The following is a 23,319-nucleotide window of genomic DNA, read 5'->3' as shown; positions in this document are numbered from 1 at the left end:
CTTTCCTGTTGACTGTGCATTTACTACAATATTTTTTTAGGACTTTACGAGAAGAAGATTTTTCAAGGATCACGGTTCCTTGAAAAGAAGACGTGAAGTACAAAGAACAATAGACAGACTTCAACCGGGGAAAAGCAAAGGCAATTTGTTGTCTAATCCCAGTGCAAGTAAGAATGAAGAAACTTCCATCTCTGGAAACCAAACAGGTATGAAGGTAAAGGATCAAAATGTTGAAACTCTAGAAAAGGAAGAACAGATAACACCTAAGCTGAGTTTAGGGACAGTTTTAAATAGTGATGTTATCGGATTTGGAAAACACAGTTTTGAAAATTCCGATACTGAGGTTATGAAAAAGGATGAGGATTCTCAAGACGATTCTGGGGATGAAAAACCTTTAGTTCTTGAAGAGGATGATAAAAACTCTCCAGAAGCGGAAGAAAACCTTCCTGAAGATGGGTTGTCAACCAAAAAGTTGAAAGAAGATGCTTCTCCTACTTCCAACAGCTTTGAAAAGAAAACAGCTCCTGTGCCAACTTCAACCAAGGCTGAGAAATCCTCCACACCAAATCTGAGTGCATGGTTTAAAGCGTTTGGGCTGCCAAAATCACAACCACCTACCAAAAAGAAGTCTGATATTAATGATGAAAGTAAAGAAAAGCTGGATCAGTTCAAGGCTACTCCTAAAGACACTGAAGAGGTTATATCTGTGGATGATGATAAAGATAAGAAAATTACTGTAGCTCCGCCTCTGGTGTCACCTGCTAGAAGACAAAGAAAGGCTAGTACAGGAAGCAGTGTTTCAGAGAGGTCATCTTTCAGTCAAGACCCTACAGACCCAATGATTGATGGATCTTCGCCACGGCCGAGCTTAGACGAGCATTACCTATCTCCGCAAGCAGACCCGAACAAAACACCTTACCATCACTCCCCCCTTAATGGAACCATAAGAGTTGGTTTTTATCAAGACACATCATTTCCCCGGGGAAGCTCTGATAAAAGCAGTAGTCCCCGAGAACCTCCCACACCCAATTGCAGTCCCAGAGAGCCACCCAGCTGTTCACCCAGGGATATCCCGAGTTGTAGCCCAAGAACACCAATGGCAAGTCCCAAGTCAGACTATCCCTTATACAGTGGCAGCTCCCTGCCCTACCAGTCACCTTCAGTCAACACTTATGATGCACCTATGTCACCTTATCCAGCTCACATGTCATATTACGACACTAATAAACCTTTGACGGATCAGTACAGGTCAACACCGATTGCAACTGAAAAGTCTGTATCATCAACGTATCCTGTTAAAAAGAGGATAATAAACGAGGTAGAACAAAGTGCTCGCTCTAGTCCTGAGATATCTTATAGAGGTGGGTCTTTCACACCCACTAGAAATGCTATTGAGAACGACAGGAGTTTCACTCCCACACCTGGTCGAATACCCACTCAACCTAATACAAGACCGGCCTATGCATCAGAAACTGCTTTAGCTCTAGGATTGCATGGAATATCACCACATCTCATGGACCCTTATGCAGAAGAAAGGTTACTTTCCGCTTCATACTACAGTAATGATGGCCTTTATGGGAAGAACCCTCCCTCAACAACATCGATACATCCCATGTATCCAACTTCAAGCAGTGTAATGAGTAATGTTAGTTATCCTAGAGATGATAGAGGCTATTCTCGAATTCCTCCTAATTTTTCTGAAACAAGACCTATCAAAGTCAGTGATAGTCAGTCATCGTATTCTAACTCTTTACCAGTCTCAAAGACCTCAACTCCTGTGATAAATTATTCGGGGCGAAGTACAGATTTGTCTTGTAATGCACCTAGGTCATCTTCACCTTTGAATTATTCCAGTCATCCTACTGCTGCCAAAACAAATACACCACCAAACCTCAGTTATGTCAGTAGATCACAAGATTCAAACAAACTAACCGAAAGCCCCTTGGATTTTGCCAAGGTATCTCAAAATGAGCCGATTAAAAACAAAGAAAGTTCCCACATTACTTATCCTACAAGTCGAGAATCTTTACCTCCTAAAGTGAGTTCACCTTACAGTAGGGCAGTTTCAGACTTATCCGCGCCCGGTTTGAGCTACAATCACTCTCCGGACCTAGTCAGTGGGAAACTTAGTGTTCCGCCTTCACCGCTGAGCTACCCTTCTCAACAAGACTTGCTCGCAGGCAAGGTGAATTACAGTCATCCGATGTCCGATCTCGCAAGGTTTGGCTACCCTCACAGTGTCAGCTACAACCACCCGATGTCGGATCTCATCCAAGCCAAAGCTACCTCAGGGACGTACCCTGGCAGACCAGTGGATCTGATGACTGCTGGGTACAACAGGCCTCTGGAAGTCGCCTATCAACAGGTGTCCAGGGCCAGCACTACACCTAAGCCGTCAGAGCCAGCAGCCAAACCCGCTGTGAAGAAACCGAGCAAGAAGAGAAAGAGCAGCGACACCTCCACACCCTCTGGTATCCCGGCAGGATTTCAGCAGTATTTGGGACAGTCCTCGTCCGAAGCAATATCTTTAAAAACATCTAGTGTTGTACCAGGAAGTGCCTTTAATTTTGGCCCAGCGCCACTCAAAGACAGTTACACTTCGTACCTGGAAGAAATGCGGTCCAGTAATTTCTTCGCACCTCATCCGGACATGAGTGCAAACACTAAAAGTTCTTCCCCTAGTCCACATCCACCTGCTTCACCCTTCCCCTACCTGAGTCATGCTCCGTCTCGGCCTCTGTCCTACCCGCATCCCTTTATGAACTATCCGCAGATGCTGCAGAAGGAGGAGTTACTGAGGCCGATGGTCCTGCACCAGGGTCTACTCCCCCCCACTGGATACCCCCCTCCAGGAGGGTACCTTGGGATGCACGACCCCATGAACAGATCCTCTTGGTTATGAAGGTATTTCACAATAAGTTGTGACCTATTTTATTGGCTTTAGATTTATGAATATTGATCTTAACTTCTTAAAAACATTCTTTACCACTGAAAGCAGTAAAACCTCATTACAAGCTTTAAAATTCTCAAAAAAGATTTTTTGTTTAGCTCTTGACTTGTAAGCTGGCACTTGACCGATCCCTACTAGCCTCTAGCTCAAAAACATTATGTGCCATCGTGAGGGTTGCGTAAACTGTCCTCACAACCCTCGTGAAGGTGCTCAAGTACATGAAACACGAGGAGTCAACTTGTTGAGTCAGCGGAAATGTTTGCAGTCCGGTCTTTTCCTCACTACCACCCACCCCTACTACACGCCTGTGCTAGGCCCAAGTGCCAGCTTACGTGTCACGAGCTATACACAAAAGGTGTTACAGCTCTACCCATGTGAAAGTGACATGCTTTCTAAATAAAAAAAAGACTTGTTGCACACAAATGGTGTTGTGTTAAACTTATATTATGAAATACAATTATTTAATTATTCAATTATTTCATACAAAATGTATGTATGTTAATTATAACAAAATGTATCTTGAAAAATGTATCTGTGTAAAAAGAAATTATTAGTCTTCCTACCATATATTTTTCTTTTGTACCTAGTTGAAAGCGCAATGTTACATTTGTCTTTTGACTTACCTTCCAAATTACTTTTAATACTACTCATAAAATTCAAACATTTTCCAAAAGTCTCAAATCACACATTGTGGTTACATATTTTGTCCAATCATTAAGAATCTTCTATTGGAAATTAAAGTTATCAGAAATCAGGTTTTACTGCATAAAATCCTTCTGGTTAGCACATGTCTTTCTCATAAAAGTGTACAATTAATGTATTTCCATTTTAATAAATAATTATTTGTTGAAAGCTAAGGTAATATAAGTAATACATATCTGAAATGTCTGGGTTTTGTAAGGTTAGTTAATGATATAACTTAAATTGTATCCCATACGATCAAAGTTTGTGTGACAGAAAAAATTGCAATACGTTTTTAAGGTAATAGATTTTGTATGAACAATTGAAGGCTAAGTAGTAATTTTGTTTACTTGAACCAATTTATTGCATGAAATCAACTTCAACGTTTTCTTCTCATTCTTTCTTACAATTTAATAAAATAGCCGAGCCTTTAAAATTAATTTTTTCATTGGCCCAGTTTGTTTCATATTTTGTATTTTGATGAGCTATAAAACAAACAAACAAACTTAACAAAAGCACATCAACTTCAGGGTTTAGAATATAAAGTTAACAAATCCGTGTGTATATGTATTTAAAAATACATAGCTTTAATATTAAAAGTTAACGATTTAGTGATGATCCTAAGCAGCTGTTTGTAACAAATGTAAATAATAATGCTCTCTATAATTGTTAGAATTCTGTACATATTAATAGTTTGCTGCATTTAGGATTTATGTACTTATCGTACGCATTCATCTCATCATTCAATACTCGAAACAGCCTATGATCCAATGATTGTATTAGTCCATACATTCACATATTCACTTTACCAAAGACACTGATTACTGGACCAACTACCGATGTGTATATAGTCGATGAAAAACTGTTTAATGTTTTGTACATCCTAAATGAGTATACTTAATTTTTTGTTTGTACATGAAAATTTTCATATTTGTGTAAACTCGATTTAAATAAGATGTACAGTTGTTTTATATAGTAAGTAGTTAAGCGATAGAGATTTTGTTTGTAGTTGTGCATTCTATTTTTGTTATTAACTGAAAAGTTAATATCCAGTTTTATGAAATATTATTTGTTTATTGTTAATTTTGTATGTTTTCTCTGTCACTGGTAGACCGACAACAAACTTCAACAAGTTTTATTGTTGGATTCGTCATTTAAATCTGTATCGCTCATTAATTTTGTATTGTTGCATCTTTGGAAACCTCTTAAAAATATTAATTAGTTATAAAAAATGTTACATTATATCCTCAAATAAAAGTTGTTTAAAATGCTCTATTTCAATAATAAGAAAAAGAAAAACCACAGTAACTTGTAAAAATTGAAATGCTGTAAGTTCAATCAGTTATCTATGTCATAAACTTCATTTCTTAATTACATTGTCAAATATAAACTGAACAAATTGTTATTTATATATCAACATTATAATAACATATTACCTCACTGAAACTAATGTTATTTATTTTTGCTGTACAGTGAGTATCCAAGTTTGCTGCTACCAGGGATACAAAGATTCTTGTTTTTGTTAAATAGTAACGGCCTTCCATAAAGTGATGAAATATGTAAGAATTAATCAAATTATTCCTAAAAAAGCAATATTTACCCATAGTTATTCCCACTGAGGAGAATGTTAGAGAAGCATCATTATTTTTTTTTATATTTTGATAACCAATATGCTTAACACATTAATTTAATATTGCATACACTTTTTGTTTAGTGGCAAGCCTTTTAACAACCTTCACATACACACTCAATGATCTTCCTTAAACAACAACTTAGACTTTTACTATACTACAGCATGTGGTTTTTTAACTATGTGGTTTCTCACTATATAGAGTGTAGATTAAGTTTCATGTCATTCCTATGTGTTCCATAGTCATACACTATTTTCTGTGACAGTTATCAATTAGCTATTCAGGCATCTGGATCACTTTTTTTAGCAATAACTTAATGTTCGATTCTCTTTGTATTTGTAAAAACAATAGGCGCACCAACAGCTTAACCTCACTGGTAGGCTGATATGTGAGTGTGTGTGTGAATGTTGTGTAATCCTCTAAGGCTTGCCAGTAAACAGACAAGAATATAATTCCTTTCTCTTTTTAAGCTAAATTAGGCGTTGGATATAACCAAACAAAATTATTTTCCCGGGTTCAGTTAAAACAAAATCTCTTAAAAACATTGCTAAAATATTTTCTAATTGGTATTAAACCATCAAAGTTACATAATTTTATTATGTTCAACACATTTTTCTTATGTAAAGTAATACTAAATTTAAAAGTTAAAATTTAGTATTACATTACATTAATTTGCCAATATCTCCAATACAAGTTATTAAAATTGTTCTTAGAAAATTTTACCAACCATAAAATATAACAATCTTTGCCGCAAGATTGTGTATACAATTTGGTTTTATTTAACCAGTACATTTTTAGCTCATTTCAAAATAGTTTGACCCTTACCCTCAAGTAATTAATCTTCATGGATTTTCAAATCTCACCATCACCAAAATATCAAAAGTAGCCTATTGTCTGTATCACTAAAATAAAAAGTATAATTCTCTGTACTTTGCGTGCATACTCAACTCATTCTGGAATATTGTAAAATATGTTTAGTTTTACGCATCCGTTATCAAAGTAAAACTTGAATAAAATACTTTTTTAACAATACCTTAAAGTACCTATTACCAGTGCAATATGACTTATTACAAACAATTTATCCAGATTTATATTATGTTAATGAATTAATATTTATTTTTATATTAGTTTATTCTGATTTAATTGACTGTTTATCGTATCAAAAATGTTTCATTCATTCAACATATTAGTCTGCTGTCGAACAACTTTTTTTACATAATTAATGACATTTAATGTCATTTGTTAAATTTTCCATGTTTATTGTAGCTAAATTGATGCTCAGAAATAATTTCTTTAACCGTAAGATCCACGTAATACCTACCTCCTCCCGGACATGAGTAATATTCTTTACTAATGTTGTTTGTGCTATGTTTTATACATTACTTTATTGATCTCATTTAGTATGTTTGGTTTTAGTATGCAACTTGATTTAGTTGCTTTAGAGCTCAGTTAAATAGTAAGAAACATGATTTAAATTTATTATTAAGTTTAAGTATTTTTATAAATTGTGTTCTGTTTGACTACAACCACATCCAACTAGTATTTAAACATTCTTAATACCTTTAAGTTGGAAGTTATTTCACATTTGTTTCTTTCAATTAAAATAAGATTTAACATCAACCCTTTTTTTATAACTTGCTTTGAAGCATGTAGTATATATATTTTTTTAAATTTTGACATACATGTTTAAGTACATCTCAAAATTGTCTGAAACTCCCCAACTTCTCAGGGCTTAGTTCCAAAGTTAGAAACGATTTTTTAAAACAATTCTTTTAAATATTAAGTAACTTTATATTTGATTTTTTATGATAAAGGTAGACGTTTACATTAATTAATGTGTACAAAGTGTAATTTATTGCACATTTTACAAATTACCTACTTAAATTCTGTTACTTTCTTGAAGCTAGTTTTTGTTGTGTTATGAAATGCTTTTTAATACGTAAAGGTTATTTCCAGTTTTGTACAAGACTGTTATCCCTAACCCTGATGTAAAAATCAGTAAAGTTTTGATGAATTTAATGAATTTTTAATTCACTTCCTGTATTCCACCAACAGTTCTAGTAATGTTTTAGCCAGAGCACAGACCATATCAAGCATCGTTGCACCCTGAATAAATTACACAAAACACTTGGTCGAAAGGAATAAAACAAGAATTCGTGTGATAATCATTTTACTGGAGAGAAACTGACAGTCACTGGTTTGTCTGGTATTCTGTTCATTCTGTAGATCATACCAATTGCATCATCATTGCAACTTTGTAGATTGTATTTTTTCAGCACCTACAAAAATAATAGTGTTTTATAAACACTAAATTTTAATACAAAGTAAATAAATCTACTGTCTAAAAACGTGTGTAGGAGGTTGAACAAATAATCAAAATTATTAATTTAAAAGTTGGATTACTTCCAAAACTCACATGATGTGCTTCTGTAATCCAATATGTATTAGATCTAATAGTGTATTGGAATCATCATAGCTTATTTGGCAGCCATTCATAAAATGTGAATGTCTTATTTATTTGTTGATTATGATTTTTGTCATATTTATTTATTCTATGAGTTGCGCCTTAAATAATGTAACGAGTCCATTCAAGGTGCATTTGGTCCTGTTTGATTATGCTTAATGTGTGTGTCCACTAAAAACTAGTTTAATGTTATTATTTTGATCATTTTTGTTCATAAAATATCCAAAGTAAATAATTAAAATAGATAGGGTAAATTTTAAATCCCTGAGGCTCAAAACGAATAATTTGGGAATATTTTAGACCTATCCAATACATGTATATATTTTTGTACTACTTACAGTTGAGAGAAGTATCGTCATCTCTGTCATTGCTATGCTTCTGCCGGGGCAGGTTCTTGGTCCATGGCCAAATGGTAGAGATGCAAACGGGTGAATCTTTTTGTCACTTTGATTTGCAATTTTCAGCCATCTCTCGGGTTGGTATGATGATGGGGATTCAAAATACTCCGGGTCAAGACCAGACACAGAGTTAAAAGCTGATACTAGTGTCTGGAAAATCAACACTCATTTACCACAAACGGTGATGTATTATAAACATAACATTCCCTGACATAGAGCACAACGGCTTAGGTTTAAGTTTTTTGTTAGGACAGCAGGCTTATGTGAATGGAAAGAGCACACCATAACAAAAGAAACACAAAATAAAATAGTTCACTGCCAGTACAGTATTACAGTATTTTCTACCAAGGAGAAAGTTGTGGAAAATATCTTCCAATTCAATTTCCAAAAACTGTCAATGCATGTAATAAGTTTGTACTAAATGGAAATAAATTCATTAATTCATATCTTCCTTTTTGTTGTAAATGCTGTAATTAGAGTGGAATATCTAATTAATTGTTGCGTACAGTGTAAAATGTTTGTGCCTAGATGGATTCTTTCTAGTTCAGGTGACCCTGCTATTGTAATAAAATCCTCAAATTTATATCAAATTCATAACTAAGATAACACAATTTTTGACTAAGCAACTTTATGAGAGTTATCAAAAAGTGAAAAAGAGTTAGGAGTGAAGCTTTAACAAAAAATTTACTTAAAAGTATCTTTGAAAAAGTTTCAAAGCAAACGTATATACAGGGTGGACATAAGTCCAGGGACATAAGTCCTGTAATTTCTGTAGACAAAAAGTAGCTCGTATTTTCAACATAAATATTTTGTTGATAAAAACGTTGTAAATCGAGAGTTAATTAGGTTTAACAAGATAAATTTTTTTTACTATTGTTTTTACTCAACTCCCGCTGGAACAGAATAACCCCCAATAACAGCGTCCTTGGCCAGGTATCTACTGTTGGCGCCCGCAGTGGGTGACATTCGGAGGGTTTCTTTCAAACACGCTCGTGTCAACTTAAGAGAACTATCGTTCCGGACCAGCTCTTGAAGTTTTGAGTCTTTTGAGAGGTAATGCAATGTCATGGCTAATGTGGTTGAAGTCTGTAACAATAACATATTTTATGACATAATAGTAGAAGAAAGCACAAGTACCAATATTATTTCAAATGTACACAAGAATAAAGTTAACAGCAATAATTGATGATCAGGTGCATATTTTGATAAGAATGAGTGCATATTCCATGTGTTTCAGGTTTGGTGTACCACGTGATACCAGAATAAATAAGCAAATGCAACAAGGCTTATTTCACCAGTACACTAAACTTAATTGATATTTAAAGGAGTGTTTACAGTGTTGAAATCTTGTGTTGATCTTCTAGGTTCAAAACGGTCAGATTGTGTGGTCGGTCCCTCAAAATTGAGGCATGTAGTAAATAATCACAAAGACGACAAGAAAAACATCTACACACACTAATGATGATGTAACCGGCAGAAGGTCAAGGCAACTGAAAGCAACAATAAAGGTTTGATTCACTTTGTCATAGAAGTTCATATAGGCTATCAAATGAACAACTATTATAAAAAAAAGGTGGAATTTAAATATTTAAGTTAGGCTAAAACTCACCGCATCGATTGCCCCAGTAAATATTTCCATCACTAGCATTACAATGTCATCCCAAGTCAGAGACTTGTTGCTGAAGAGCGCCTCCATCACAGGTTGATCTTGGAGACTTCCCTTCTGATATTCGTCAAACACTTGACTGATTCTCTCTTTTAGCAACCTGAGAAAAATATAACAAATTTTAAATTTATTCTTTGTTCCTTCAAGGACTGCTGAAAAAGATGACTAAAGCTGAGTTTTCCTAGGCACGGAGAGCGGAAAAGGGATTAATATGGTGTACATTAACATTAAATTGCCTAAGACAAGTGGATACTGCTCTCCGCATTCCGCGCTCCACTTCCGCACCTAGGTAAACCCGGCTTAAGATAAAATTACGAAGTATATATTGGTAAACTAGGGTCTCCATCGAGCTCCTTCCACGCCTATGCGGGCTAGTTCAAAATAATATTTCATTTCACCATCATCTTTTTCTTCATCCACAATAATTCTAGCCGTTCCCCACCTTTAATGAGATAATTAATCTTGTCACTAGTCATAGTAGCCGAAAACAACATAAAGACAAATTGAAGCTCCTGCCAAGAGTATGAATCATGTTGATATCGGCAAATTTTGTAAAATGTAATTTCTGTATAGTTTGGTTAAGGATATATATTAGTAAGGTATATAGTTCTAAATAGTTAGTTAGTTTACTCAAACGATTTATTTTGATCAAAGGAACACAATAATTCAAAAGTTCACCTGTAAATAGTCATGTGAGCATTTTCCAGCTTTCTGTATCCTTTTGTCTTGTAGATCCTCCATATAGGAGGTTCAATCAGGGTTTGATAGAGTCCATCCATGAAGTCAACATTGGCTTGGACAAGCTCTGAGACATGACCCTGATCTGAGTCCAGGCATGGGAAGAGTCTTCCCGGACATATTACTGATATTGCTGAAACATTATCTTTGGTCAATGATATGTTACTGCTATATCAGTCAGCAACAATAAAGTAAAGTACAACATATCAAAATGTTCCGCTATACACTTTGCCAATACAGCAATCTATGAGCAGCTGGAAAAAAATAGCATCAAAGTTACAGTTAATAACTCAGAGCTTTCAACTTCCAAAAGCATTAAGATTCTTGGTGTGACAATTGACTCACAGCTGACTTTCTCTAGCCATGTAAAACAGATAAGCAAATGTGTTGTTGGAAAATTAAAAGTGCTTGCTTAATAGGTTCAGAACATTGCTCCCAGCAAACATCAAGTTGAGGTTCGTCAAATCCCTGATTTTCCCTACTTTAAATTACTGCCTACCTGTTTTTGGATACAGCTTAACACAGGAACAGATCACAATACTTCACAGGCTACAGAATTGCTCCCTAAGGTTCGTATACAAACTAAAAAAGTATGATCATATAACAAGTCACTGTAGGATCTCAAATACAATGTCCATCCGAGAGAGCTGTGATAAGCAGGTTGCATGTATCGTCCACAAAACACTGGTCACTCAGGCACCACAGTACTTGAAGGAAAAACTGAAAGCGAGGTCGGCCGTGAGAGAGCGCAGAACTAGACAGGACTTGTTGCTTGACATACCAAGGGTTGTTCTTGATGCTGGTAGAAGGGGTTTTTCTTACTTCGCGCCGGCTCAGTACAATGCACTTCCTTGCAAGCTAAAAGCACTGTCTTACACCAGTTTTAAGAATCACCTAAAGAGTTTGTAACTAATCTTATTTTGTTTAGTAGTTATGAGAGGTTTTATTTAGTTTAAGTCCTGACTTGAGTCAATTTGTAAAACAGTTTTGTAACCGAAATTCGCTCATGAATAAAGACCTTATTTATTTATTTATTTATTTATTTATCATAACAATAACGTAATAATTCGTCAATCACTTATTATCAGCCCATTAAACTTAACAGATTATTCTATTATTTAATTTTAATTAGCCTATGCCTGTTTTTTTTTTTTTTAAAGTCTTATCATTGACATCAAACATTTTTTTACAAGTTCTCAATGGATACAAACACAGTTAGGATGAGTAAAATGCCTGATTTGAAATACAGCTACCTAATAAAGAATTCAAATTCACTCACTCCTACAACTTCTACCTGAGTCGTCCACTATTTTTAGGTGAACCTTCCCCACCAAAGCTCAGCCAAAGACAGGTGAACTAACCATGAGTTAACCAAGCCAACTGAGACGAGATCCAACCCCTCAATCTGCTATGCTGTCTGCTAGATAGAGAAACGCTTTTACCTAATGATCTACTGCACTTACCCAGCCATGCGGCACTCTTCCTGAGCCCGACCTTCAGCCTCAGCACCTTAGCAGTTCACTAGTGGGAATGTTGTTTTCTAGAAAACCTAAACCCTACCAGAACCAAACCTTGATGCAACTCCAGAAGCTGCATTGCCAACACTTCAGGGGTTTGCTCATCCAGAGCTGGCACGTATCAAAGAAGCCCCAAAGACTAGGAAACACAAGGTCCCGATGTAGATACGAGGGTGTGCCCTAGAGCTGCAACGGTCATTCCACCCTCGGCAGAAGGGCGTTTAAAGGCCAGAGGTTCACAACCCCTAGGTCTAATGAGGGTCAGATACGGAGGTATTTCAGCAAACACCTTCAAACTCTGGGAATCATCAATGATACCAGGGGTATCAATTTTGCAGCCAGTCCAGCAATAAGACTGCAAAGCACATAATTCTAAATTGCTACATACTTGGGGCTAGGAGAACAGCCCTTTTTGGTCAAAAGCAGCCAGGTGATGAACCAGATGCTAACATTGGGCAAAGCTCCTGTACCTGTTCAAGGAAATAAAGTGACGCTATTTGACCCAAGGTCAAGTTTTACGATTGAGGCGAAGCCGAGGTCGGAAAATGAGCGGGGGTTAAAAAGACACTTTTTGCCCGTGTGGTTAATTATATTTTTTGTCATATTGCATCATTAATTAACAAACTAGGCCTAATCTAGAAAACAAAATATTTTTATCTAAATATAACCTCTCAAAACGACTTCCAGCTTGTTTTCAAAATTCTGCTAATGCAAATAATTGAGCGCTGTTTAGTAAGTGATTCAATCATTTTGTCTATTAGGATTGTGTTACAGTACATTATACCATCGATATGTCGAGCGGTCAACAACAATAGGCTAAAACCTTACCTAAAAAATCAATTGATAAATAATTTTGATTCATACGATTGCCAAAATTAAAATTTACAACTGTTTACAACAGCATAATCAAGTGTCCTACAATTTAACTTTTTCATTTCTTCATTGTTTTGTTTGTCAATATCATCCATGTTTGTAGTAACGTCAATCACTTACACTTACTTGATCTAGTCAAAATTGTTGATACTATTATTGTTAATGTGTGCAAATCTCGTTATGCTTTTGTTATTGTTATATTATTTGTTATTTATTGTATATTTATTATTCGAGTAGTTACTGTTGCTCAATATTTTGTGGCCTATTAGATACAAAATAAGGAACGATTTTGTATGAATGAATCTTTTAATGTTCAGGAAATTTTGACAGAAGAAAAAGACATTGTCTTAAAAGAAAACATAGAATTAAAATCTAGTCTAAGTAATACTAAGGCTAAACTAAATAACTTAACTAGCGATTTGGATGCTATCCAAAAAAAGTTAGATGACAAGGATTTAGAAGTAAATTCATTGAGTAAACAAATTGAGCATGTTTTAAAACAAAAGACAGAAACTGTAAATATTATTGCAAAAATGAAAGCCCAGGTAAAAGAAGCCGAGGCAAGGTCATGGTCTAGTAATAGGTTTCTCGATGACAAACTAATTGATTGTTATTTTCAGGCATTAGCTGCCAACAATGGGCAATCAAAGTCAAAAACTGCTTTCCTAGGGCCTGCTGTGAGTCAAATTATTAAACATGGTAGTGCTAAAGATGAATCCCTATTGCAGCTGTCATTTCCTAGCTTAGATTGTGCATTTTTATGTATTTGTAATAATCCAGTAGGCACGCATGAAGCTCTGAACTCTGACATTTTTCATTGGAGCTTACTGTTTGTTGATGTGGCTTCAAAACATGTATTTCACTTTGACTCTCTTAAGTATACCAACTCAAACACAGCTAAAGAAGTTGCAAATAGGCTTTTTTCTGAACAATGTATTTTTACAGAAGTGACTTGCAATCAGCAAAACAATGCTTTTGAGTGTGGGCTTAGCGTACTTGTTAATGCTAAGTTTATTTATGAGGGGTTTTGTAAGAGGGAGAGTCCCTGTCATTTACAGTTCCTTGAATGGTACAATTGTTTTACTGGGGAAGGTGCTGGCTGTAAGGTGATGACAGCTAATGTGAACTCCTTTCAAGAGAAGCAAAGTAATGATGAGTGTGGTACTCCTTCTGAGTCCACGGATTTAGTAAATACTGATATCATGCCTGTAACCAATGTTCTAGCTGATAGTAATGTAGATAATGTTAGTATAAGTGAGTCACCAAACAAAGGGTTGAATCAAGGTAAAGTTTCTTCGGATGATGGTAACTGGAATGTAAATCATAACAAGCGTAAGAGCAAGAGTAAGAATAGATCAATAAAGAGCCAAATGTATCAGAAGGCTCAGATTGACTGTCAAAATAAGTTTAGTGCTTTACAGGATTTAGATGAACCAATGGGTACTTATGTAGTGGACTCGGTAAAGAATGTTTCTGGGGTATGGAGGGTTAGAAATAGTAGCTTAAGAAAGAAAAAAAATGTAAAAAGTAAAGTGCATGTTTTAGCAAAGAACAAAGGTGAGCCTAATATTACTTCTTCTGATGTCCATGTAGCAAGAGACAGTGCTTTTGGTCAGCGGGTGGGTAATCGTAACAAGGGAGTTTCGCTGGCAAACACGTTGATAATTGGGGACTCACTTTTGAGATTTTCAGGGGTAAAATTAGCTGACAATGGGGCTTTGGTTGACGTAAATCCAGGGTCAAGAATTAGACACATAAAAGATAAACTTATGAATTATGTTACTTGTCAACCTAAATGCATTTATTTTCATGTTTTGGTACAAACAACCTGAGGTATGGCTACAACGGTGGTCCAGGTTATAATGGTGGTTCGGGCAAGCGCGAGGCCTTGCATGAAATGGCAGATCTCTTAAGTACAGCTAGGCATAATTTCCCACAATCAAAGCTTATTGTAAGCAGTGTTCTTTGTCGTAGGGACATAGGCAACTCATCTCTTGCATATTTCAATGAACAGCTTTACCTCATGTGTAACAACTTTGGTGTAGCCTTTGCTGATGGAAACAAAACAATTCGCAGATATCATCTGTCTCGTGATGGAAGGCATTTGAATAGAGTGGGTGTAAAACGAATGGAAAATTTAATATTTCATTGGGTTTCAACGGATGTGCTTAGGGAAGTAGGAAGTGAAGTAAGTGATGTAGGAAATGGTGTCAAACCAACCCAACGTAAGTCTGGTGACTACCAGCAATTATGTGTAAACACTGAGTCAGTGCCTCAGGGGCAGTCTTTTTCGGGAAACGGAAAAAACGTCCAGTTGATAGTTTCAGGATAGGACATGTAAATATAAGATCCCTAAATACAGGTTTCCCTGAGTTCAGTTCTGTCTTGGAGGATTTTGACTTTGACATACTTGGGGTGTCGGAGACTTGGCTTAACCCAGAAATTAACTCAGACTGTTTTGAATTACCAGGATATACATTTTTGAGGAGTGATAGGAAGTCTGACACCTCTGTATCCGGTCAAGGAGGAGGTGTTGCAGTCTATGTGAGATCTGAAAAAAATGTAAACCTGATGCAATTAACTGATATTGACAATCGCATGGACTATATATGCATGAAAGTTGATATTGGAAACAGAAAGATTTGCGTTTGCTTTTTATATAGACCACCTGACTTGCCTTATAGTTACCTGAAATCTGTATTATACTCTCTTTTTATTGACACTCTCCCACTTGTAGACTCTGTAATATTATTAGGGGACTTGAACATTAATTTATTCGGGGAAAAAAAGAGTGATGGCAAGTTCTTAAGTAATCTGATGGAATCCCTTAGCTTATCGCAGTTGGTAATGGAGCCAACTAGAGTCACAGAAATGTCATCGACCCTTATAGACCATATTATTACTGAAAGTGTTATGGAGATGAGCAGGGTGGGAGTGATTGACACTTCCCTAATTTTAACTAGCTATGGTAAGAAACTAACTGACCACAAACTGGTTTTTTGCGATTTTCCGTGTAGCAGACAAAAACGGAATGCAGAATATATAACATATCGAGATTTCACAAAGTTTGACATGCCTCACTTTATTTCATTAGCTTCAAAAACCAACTGGGCAGCGATAGCTAAGATTGATGGTTTAGAGGAAATCTGTACTAAACTTACAAATTCAATCATTCAGATTTATGATGAGTGTGCGCCCATAGTTAGGAAAAGAGTCACCAAACGAAAAGCTGCATGGAGGAATGAGGAAATAAAATTTCTCACAAAAATAAAAAATAAATATAAGAAGGAGCATCTGCATGCAAATTCCCCTGAGTCTAGGCAGCAGTACTGTGGAGCTAGAAATAGGTTAAATGGTGCAATAAGGCGGGCAAAGCAGAACCATTTCAGCAATAATATTGAAATGAGGAACTCTAAAATGTTCTGGAAATCAATTCGGAGAGATGGTCCATCTGTATTGAACCAAAAGAACAATAATTCTTGTAAACTAGCTCCAGATGATATGAATAGTTTTTTTGCCACCATGGGAACTGGTAATAATATTAACCCTGATGTTCTAAACTATTACAAATCTAACATTGCTAAACACGTTTCTGGGACTTTTAGTTTCTCTGAAGTAAGTGAAGGCCAAGTAAAAATGGCCATGAATAGCATAACTTCAGCATCTGCTGGAATAGACGGAATCAACATTCATATGATTAAGTCACTAAGCCCTTACTGCCTCCCTGTAATAACACGCCTAATAAACATGTCATTAAGAACGGGTAGTTTCCCAGAATGTTGGAAACATAGCCTGGTAATCCCCCTTCCTAAGACGAACAATGCATCCATGGTTTCACACTTTAGACCAGTATCATTGTTGCCTTCGTTGTCAAAAATCCTAGAGAAGGTTGTTGTGGACCAGATAGCGCATTTCATTGATGCAGAGCAGATTTTAGATGTTAACCAATCTGGTTTTAGAAGGGGACACAGTACATGCACAGCTTTGCTAAACATGTTTGATGAAATTTACAAAGCCAAAAATAATAAGCTGTGCAGCGTATTGTCGTCGTTAGATTATACACAGGCGTTTGATTCTGTAAACCATAGCTTGTTGATTTCAAAGTTAAAATATTTTAGATTTGATTGTAAGGCTCTAGAGTGGATGACCACATATTTGAGTGGGAGATCACAGATTACAAAGGTGGGCAATCAGCTCTCATCGTCAGTGGCAAAGACAGTCGGTGTTCCCCAGGGAAGTTGTCTTGGTCCTATCTTGTTCAATCTGTATATAGTAGGTATTGAATCAGTGTTGGATTTCGGGATTATGTATTCTTATGCTGATGACTGTCAAATCTTCTTATCATACCAGCCTACTTTGGTTGGGGAGGCATTACAGCATATGAGTAGTGACCTTTCAAAGGTTTGTGAATGGTCTAAGGATCATGGATTAAAGCTAAACCCTGAAAAATGTTCCGCTATACACTTTGCCAATACAGCAATCTATGAGCAGCTGGAAAAAAATAGCATCAAAGTTACAGTTGATAACTCAGAGCTTTCAACTTCCAAAAGCATTAAGATTCTTGGTGTGACAATTGACTCACAGCTGACATTCTCTAGCCATGTAAAACAGATAAGCAAACGTGTTGTTGGAAAATTAAAAGTGCTTAATAGGTTTAGAACATTACTCCCAGCAAACATCAAGTTGAGGTTGGTCAAATCCCTGATTTTCCCTACTTTAAATTACTGCCTAACTGTTTTTGGATACAGCTTAACACAGGAACAGATCACAATACTTCACAGGCTACAGAATTGCTCCCTAAGGTTCGTATACAAACTTAAAAAATATGATCATATAACAAGTCACTGTAGGATCTCAAATACAATGTCCATCCGAGAGAGCTGTGATAAGCAGGTTGCATGTATCGTCCAAAAAACACTGGTCACTCAGGCACCACAGTACTTGAAGGAAAAACTGAAAGCGAGGTCGGCCGTGAGAGAGCGCAGAACTAGACAGGACTTGTTGCTTGACATACCAAGGGTTGTTCTTGATGCTGGGAGAAGGGGGTTTTCTTACTTCGGGCCGGCTCAGTACAATGCACTTCCTTGCAAGCTAAAAGCACTGTCTTACAACAGTTTTAAGAATCGCCTAAAGAGTTTGTAACTAATCTTATTTTGTTTCGTAGTTATAAGAGGTTTTATTTAGTTTAAGTCCTGACTTGAGTCAATTTGTAAAACAGTTTTGTAACTGAAATTCGCTCATGAATAAAGACCTTATTTATTTATTTATTTATTTATTTGTTTATACAACATGTAACATATTCACTGAAAAATGGTGTAACCGTTGAGAGGAAATAAATAAATAAACAGCTGATTTTTACTCCCTAGAGAGTAAAAATGTTACTTTAGCCTGCAAAGCATGCATGAATAATGGCTGTTTTTGCTGCGGTGTGACAAAAAAAATATGTTTTCAAAGTGCTACTTACATTCAATTGAAAATTTTGTTAGATGTGGATACAAATCAAAAAGATTTCCATTTTCATCTTTATGGCGGTCTATATAATCAGTGAATCTGTTGGCAATCATCTGCTGCTTGTCTTTGTAGGTTTGTAACATGCTTGTATTGAGTAGAATGTTCATTGCTCTTCTAAAATGATACCATTCTTCGCCATTTCTGGAAAGAATTAAAATGTAAATACCTAACCAAACACTTAATGGCAGACCATAGCCTATTTGTCTTTTGGGATTGTCCAAGAACATTTTTAGTACAGAACTGTAATATTATTTAGTTTGCTTGAATCTTCTCTCACTGACTAATTATATTTGGTGTTAGTACAACAACTGTCATCCACTTGCAAAAATAATTAGCTGTAATACTAATAGTTGTAATTTCAGAATATCACTTTTGACAAGTGATACCAAGTGGAGGTAGACTTCTCATACCATATTAATCAATTTTTGAAGACTATTAATTTTTATCTGCAACCAATTATGTTTTAGTGTTATTATCGACTAAATTTATTGCTCATATTTTAGAGTAAAGTTCACAATATGCACTTTAAATGATGAAGACAACCTTCAAGTGATAAGCAATCAAGGCAACCACAGAAGAACTCGATGATAAAGATAATTAAAAATACAAAACACAAGAGACTACATGGCTTTAAAGCCAAATGTTGCCCCTTTACTTAGACACAAAAAACAAAAACCATTGGTTAGTTAAAACCAGAGGACTCAAGCAATGAATTATAAACAGAACTCATTATTTGTTAAAAATGGTTTTAAATTAAAAATAATTTACGCAACTACGAAATAAAATTAAATCGATACACAATACACACACACTCATATAGAAATCAATGTGCCCCGGTCAGAAACATACCTTAAAATAATTGCCAACAGCTTATTATAAATTGCCATGAAAAATTACAGTAAAGGAGTAGTAAACTAGTATGACGATTAAAAAAAACTGCATTTTCTTAAAAAAACATCAGCATTATATACTAAAACCTTATTTAGAAAGCCTAGGGCCTAATAAGAATATAACAGTGGGCCTACTGAACATCCTAATAAAAAAATTTGAACTACCTATAACATATTTCACACATTTAATGTGTGAGAATAAATCCAATCTATCTATGCCAAATATTGTATGCATATATTTGTATTATTGTCCATATCCAGAAAATAAATTACCCAGGGACAATCCCAACACTGTTGAATTTATGTTTCCGAAAGTGGTAAAGAGCAGGAAATGGTGGTCTATGAGGTCTTGTCCCTTCATGCTGGTACATGACTTTAGTGTCGTCTGCATCCTTCGTTATCACTATGTGCTCTCCGTTCAAATAAAGTTTGAAAACTGGTCCCAGTTTACTGCTCAAATCTGCCATTGCCTCAGTCATCTTCTCTACTTTATATGGTCCTGTAAATATAAAGGCATTTCTGCGGTAACTTAAAAAATGGTACAAGAGTGGGTGTAACTTGTTAGTAAAACTTAACTTGTTTCACACAGCACACAGCAACTCCAACTTTGTTCAGAGAATTTCAGAATAGCCTTATTGGTAATAACAGGAAAAACAAACTTGTAAATATAAACATTATGCACACGCTCGAACCGTTATAAATTAGTGCAACAGCTGTTACAGAGTTTGCCGTTTCTGTGGCCGTTGCCACTTTTGTCTGTCTCGCAGCGGCCTTATAAGATTCTCTTCTAGATACAAAAAAATACTACCACTGCAGCAAACCTACAGACTATTCAATTTACATTTACCTGGTTAGATTTCCCCTCAAATATATAATTATACCATCAGAGTACGTCCGTCCTTCATATGGGGTTGGCATATAAGTATAAAATGCTTATTGCAGTTATACTCAAGCTTTGCGTTTGCAATAGGAGAGGACACATTTTGATAAAATTTGCTTCTTTAAATTTACGGTATACTTTATTACACATCTACCATAGCCATAATATTCTACCACTTCACCTAAACAAAAGAGAAAAAATTATCAAAAATTTGCAAAATATCACAAATTATTAATGAAATTAAAAACATAAAGATAACTGTAAAGGGTCCAACTATGACTATTCTTATTGCATATCACAGTTTTTTGTTGCTGCTTAGTTCAAATAGTCAATGGCTTATTAGCTGTTTTCATAAAAGCAGAAAAAATTATAGTGCTGCACCCTGTTCGTAAATCTTATAACTTTTAATGCTTTTGCATATCATAGAACCAATTTTTTAGTTGAAACAGCTGACTATGATAATAAATACAGTAGCATTAAAAAGTTATGAGGTTAACCAATAGGGTGCAGCACTATTATATTTTTGCATTTTATGACAACAGCTAATTAAATATGAACCGCAACAAAATGATGTGGTACACAACAAGAACTTAATTTACTTTTATCTGTGGTTTAGGTGCAGTGGTAGAACATTATGGCTATGGTAGATGTGCTATAGCATGTGTAAGCAATTACTAGCTAGTAAAGTAAGGTATCAAAGCAAGTTGTGATTTTGCAATAAGTTTGTCATTTTTTAAATTGTTAAGTAATGCAATAATGTGTTTTAGTAAATGAAAAGATGAAAATGAAAATTGAAATAACATTGATTCATTTTCATTTAAAACTTGCTACAGCTAAAAAAGTATTTTGTAGAGCTAGATAAATTAATCTGAAGTTCATGCATTGCAACACACAGTCCTTCATATTTTTTTTATCTAGCATTGTAAAATTCTTGAATTTAATATGTTTAATTACCTCTGGGAAGAAACAAATATGCATGTCCCAAAACTGGCCACTTTTTCGGTGAAGGGATGTCTTCAAAAGATTTTACAGCTAATTTTGAGAATTGTCTACCACAATGTTTCAGTTTTGTGATCATATTCAAACCTCTAATTAGTTTATGGTTCAGATCCTGCTATAATCTTATAAAGGTAAAATTAAGCAAATATTTAGTAACACAAATCACCACTACAGAATTCAATTTGAAAATCCCGCGGTCAGGTTTTTAATTTTCAAAAAAATGTCTAAAACAATATCGCAAACGCAGTGCAACACATGATGCAAGAGTGTTCGTTGAACATTCCGATTCCACTCCCACTGCATTCAGTTGACTCTGTCTGTACTGTGTAGTCTTCTTAGTTCGTACGTAACGTAGTGCGTGTGTTTGTGTAGTGTGTATGATGATAATACTATACAGATACAGGACGTCGGACGAGAAAGACAAGACCAGAATTTACATTCTTCTTCTGCAAAATTCAAAGATCATTTCAGAGGTTCAACGAACGCCGGCAACGTGACTTTTTGAATCAGTGCTGCCAGCTTCTAGAAGGAAGGGGAAGAGATAGAAATTTCATAGAGATAATGTTGAATGGATTAAATGTAATAAAATTATCACTAGCCAAATAGATTTTACTATGCTATTTAAAATTGTATTAAATATTATATAAAAGAGGAAGTTTGTATATCTATATAAATAAAATTAGAGTTTTGTATATTACTATGCTATTTAAAATTTTATTAAATCTATATAAAAGAGGAAGTTTGTATATCTATATAAATAAAATTAGAGTTTTGTATATATATATATGTTTGAACGAAAGACCGTAATATAATAAATAATATTCTTAAATTGCCATGGTCCGTCTTCACGTGGTGGTACCACAGATCTACATACTGTATATAGCTCTATGGGTGGTAATCATATTGCATAATTTTTTAGACAACAGCGCACAACTTTACTTTACTGTAGTTTGTAAACTATTGGGGTTATGAGTTTACTTTAAATGTGAAGAATACAAAATGACTACTAAGATTGTGAGAATACTTAGGAACTGATTGAACTGACACCATGAATGAGTTACTAAATTTTATTTGACCACTCACTCTAATCTACATCTCTTTAATAAACCCTTTAGGTGTAATTGTAATGAATTGTAGTTATTTAACTTAGGCCCCTCTTATATTATTAAAATTTTTCTTCTTTCTTCTAACTTTTTGTCCTGGGAATAATAATTGAATTTAGGAACATACCAATGAGAAGATCTTGAGGGTAGACGATTCGGCCCGTGTCGTGGATGTCCAGGCCTCCCCTTGTCTCCGTTGTCGGATGACTCGGTGGTTGATCCTGGTACTCGAAGACGGATGACGACCCCCTGGACCTCTTCTGTCGGTGTTGGTTGAGTAGGTGAAGTCGTTTGGCCTAGGACGTATTCAGGTGGCAAATTTTACCAATCCTGGACATATTAAGTGGGGCCTACTCGATCCGACCCCGTCCTAGCCTCGCAAATCTTCTTCCAGACTCATGCCATCTTGCTACTCATGTCCCTTCCTTTTTCCAGATTCTAATTAACCCCGCCTACGGTGTCCATCATCCCTTTGGTGCTCAATGCTGTGATTATGGCTGCCACATCGATCAGCAGTTCACTGTAGACGTCAGGTTGTGCGTCCATTGCCCGGGACTTTGAATATGATACTTAGACTCGTCGGTGCCATTCTACATGTCTCTTTTGTATTAGAAAATTATTGTAATATTTGATTTACTTCGGATTAATATGATTGTTTTAAATGGGCCTAATACGAATTTTAAAAATATGAGCATGAATGAAATTTAAGAATTTAATTAAAATATAAATATGTTTACAAGTTGAGTATTTTGTTGTGTATTTCAAGAGTAGGCATTGTAAAATATACTGATATGATTCATGGTTGAAGGATATGAACTGATATGATCTGTTTAGGATTATTACTATAGATAAAACACACTCGATAATAATAATCTATAAGTATAAAAGAGAATGTTTGTATATATATATATATTGCAGTGATAAACTCAGACACCGCTGTACCGATTGCCACGAAACTTGGTACATATACGTGTAGAATGTCATGGAATAGGTTTATACACCATCAATTTCGTGATCC

At 35.4% G+C, this 23,319-nt stretch overlaps 2 protein-coding genes across 2 annotated transcripts in view; one reads left to right on the top strand and one right to left on the bottom strand.

Moving 5' to 3' along the window:
• Positions 1 to 7,242, top strand: part of LOC129004737 (proteoglycan 4-like) — a 46,205-nt gene extending 38,963 nt beyond the window's left edge. The window contains exon 13 of the mRNA XM_054433334.1: positions 41 to 7,242. Coding sequence (XP_054289309.1) covers positions 41 to 2,902 — 2,862 coding nt within the window. The 3' untranslated portion in view covers positions 2,903 to 7,242. The remainder of the gene's footprint in view (positions 1 to 40) is intronic.
• Positions 7,243 to 7,421: 179 nt separating this feature from the next.
• On the bottom strand, positions 7,422 to 21,430 carry LOC129004834 (probable cytochrome P450 49a1). Its single transcript, XM_054433487.1, has 8 exons — positions 21,154 to 21,430; positions 19,593 to 19,818; positions 18,383 to 18,570; positions 10,469 to 10,661; positions 9,734 to 9,890; positions 9,013 to 9,210; positions 8,065 to 8,274; positions 7,422 to 7,541 (listed from the first exon to the last, which is right to left on the bottom strand). Exons 1-8 carry the CDS (start codon positions 21,275 to 21,277, stop codon positions 7,428 to 7,430), a joined length of 1,410 nt encoding a protein of 469 aa, XP_054289462.1. The 5' UTR covers positions 21,278 to 21,430; the 3' UTR covers positions 7,422 to 7,427.
• Positions 21,431 to 23,319: the final 1,889 nt, after the last annotated feature.

The sequence above is a fragment of the Macrosteles quadrilineatus genome, unplaced genomic scaffold (genome assembly GCF_028750875.1).
Source record: "Macrosteles quadrilineatus isolate MER2022 unplaced genomic scaffold, UCM_ALF_1.0 Scaffold_11__1_contigs__length_5352618, whole genome shotgun sequence".
NCBI lineage: Eukaryota > Metazoa > Arthropoda > Insecta > Hemiptera > Cicadellidae > Macrosteles > Macrosteles quadrilineatus.
This window is presented reverse-complemented; position numbering and strand designations above follow the sequence as displayed.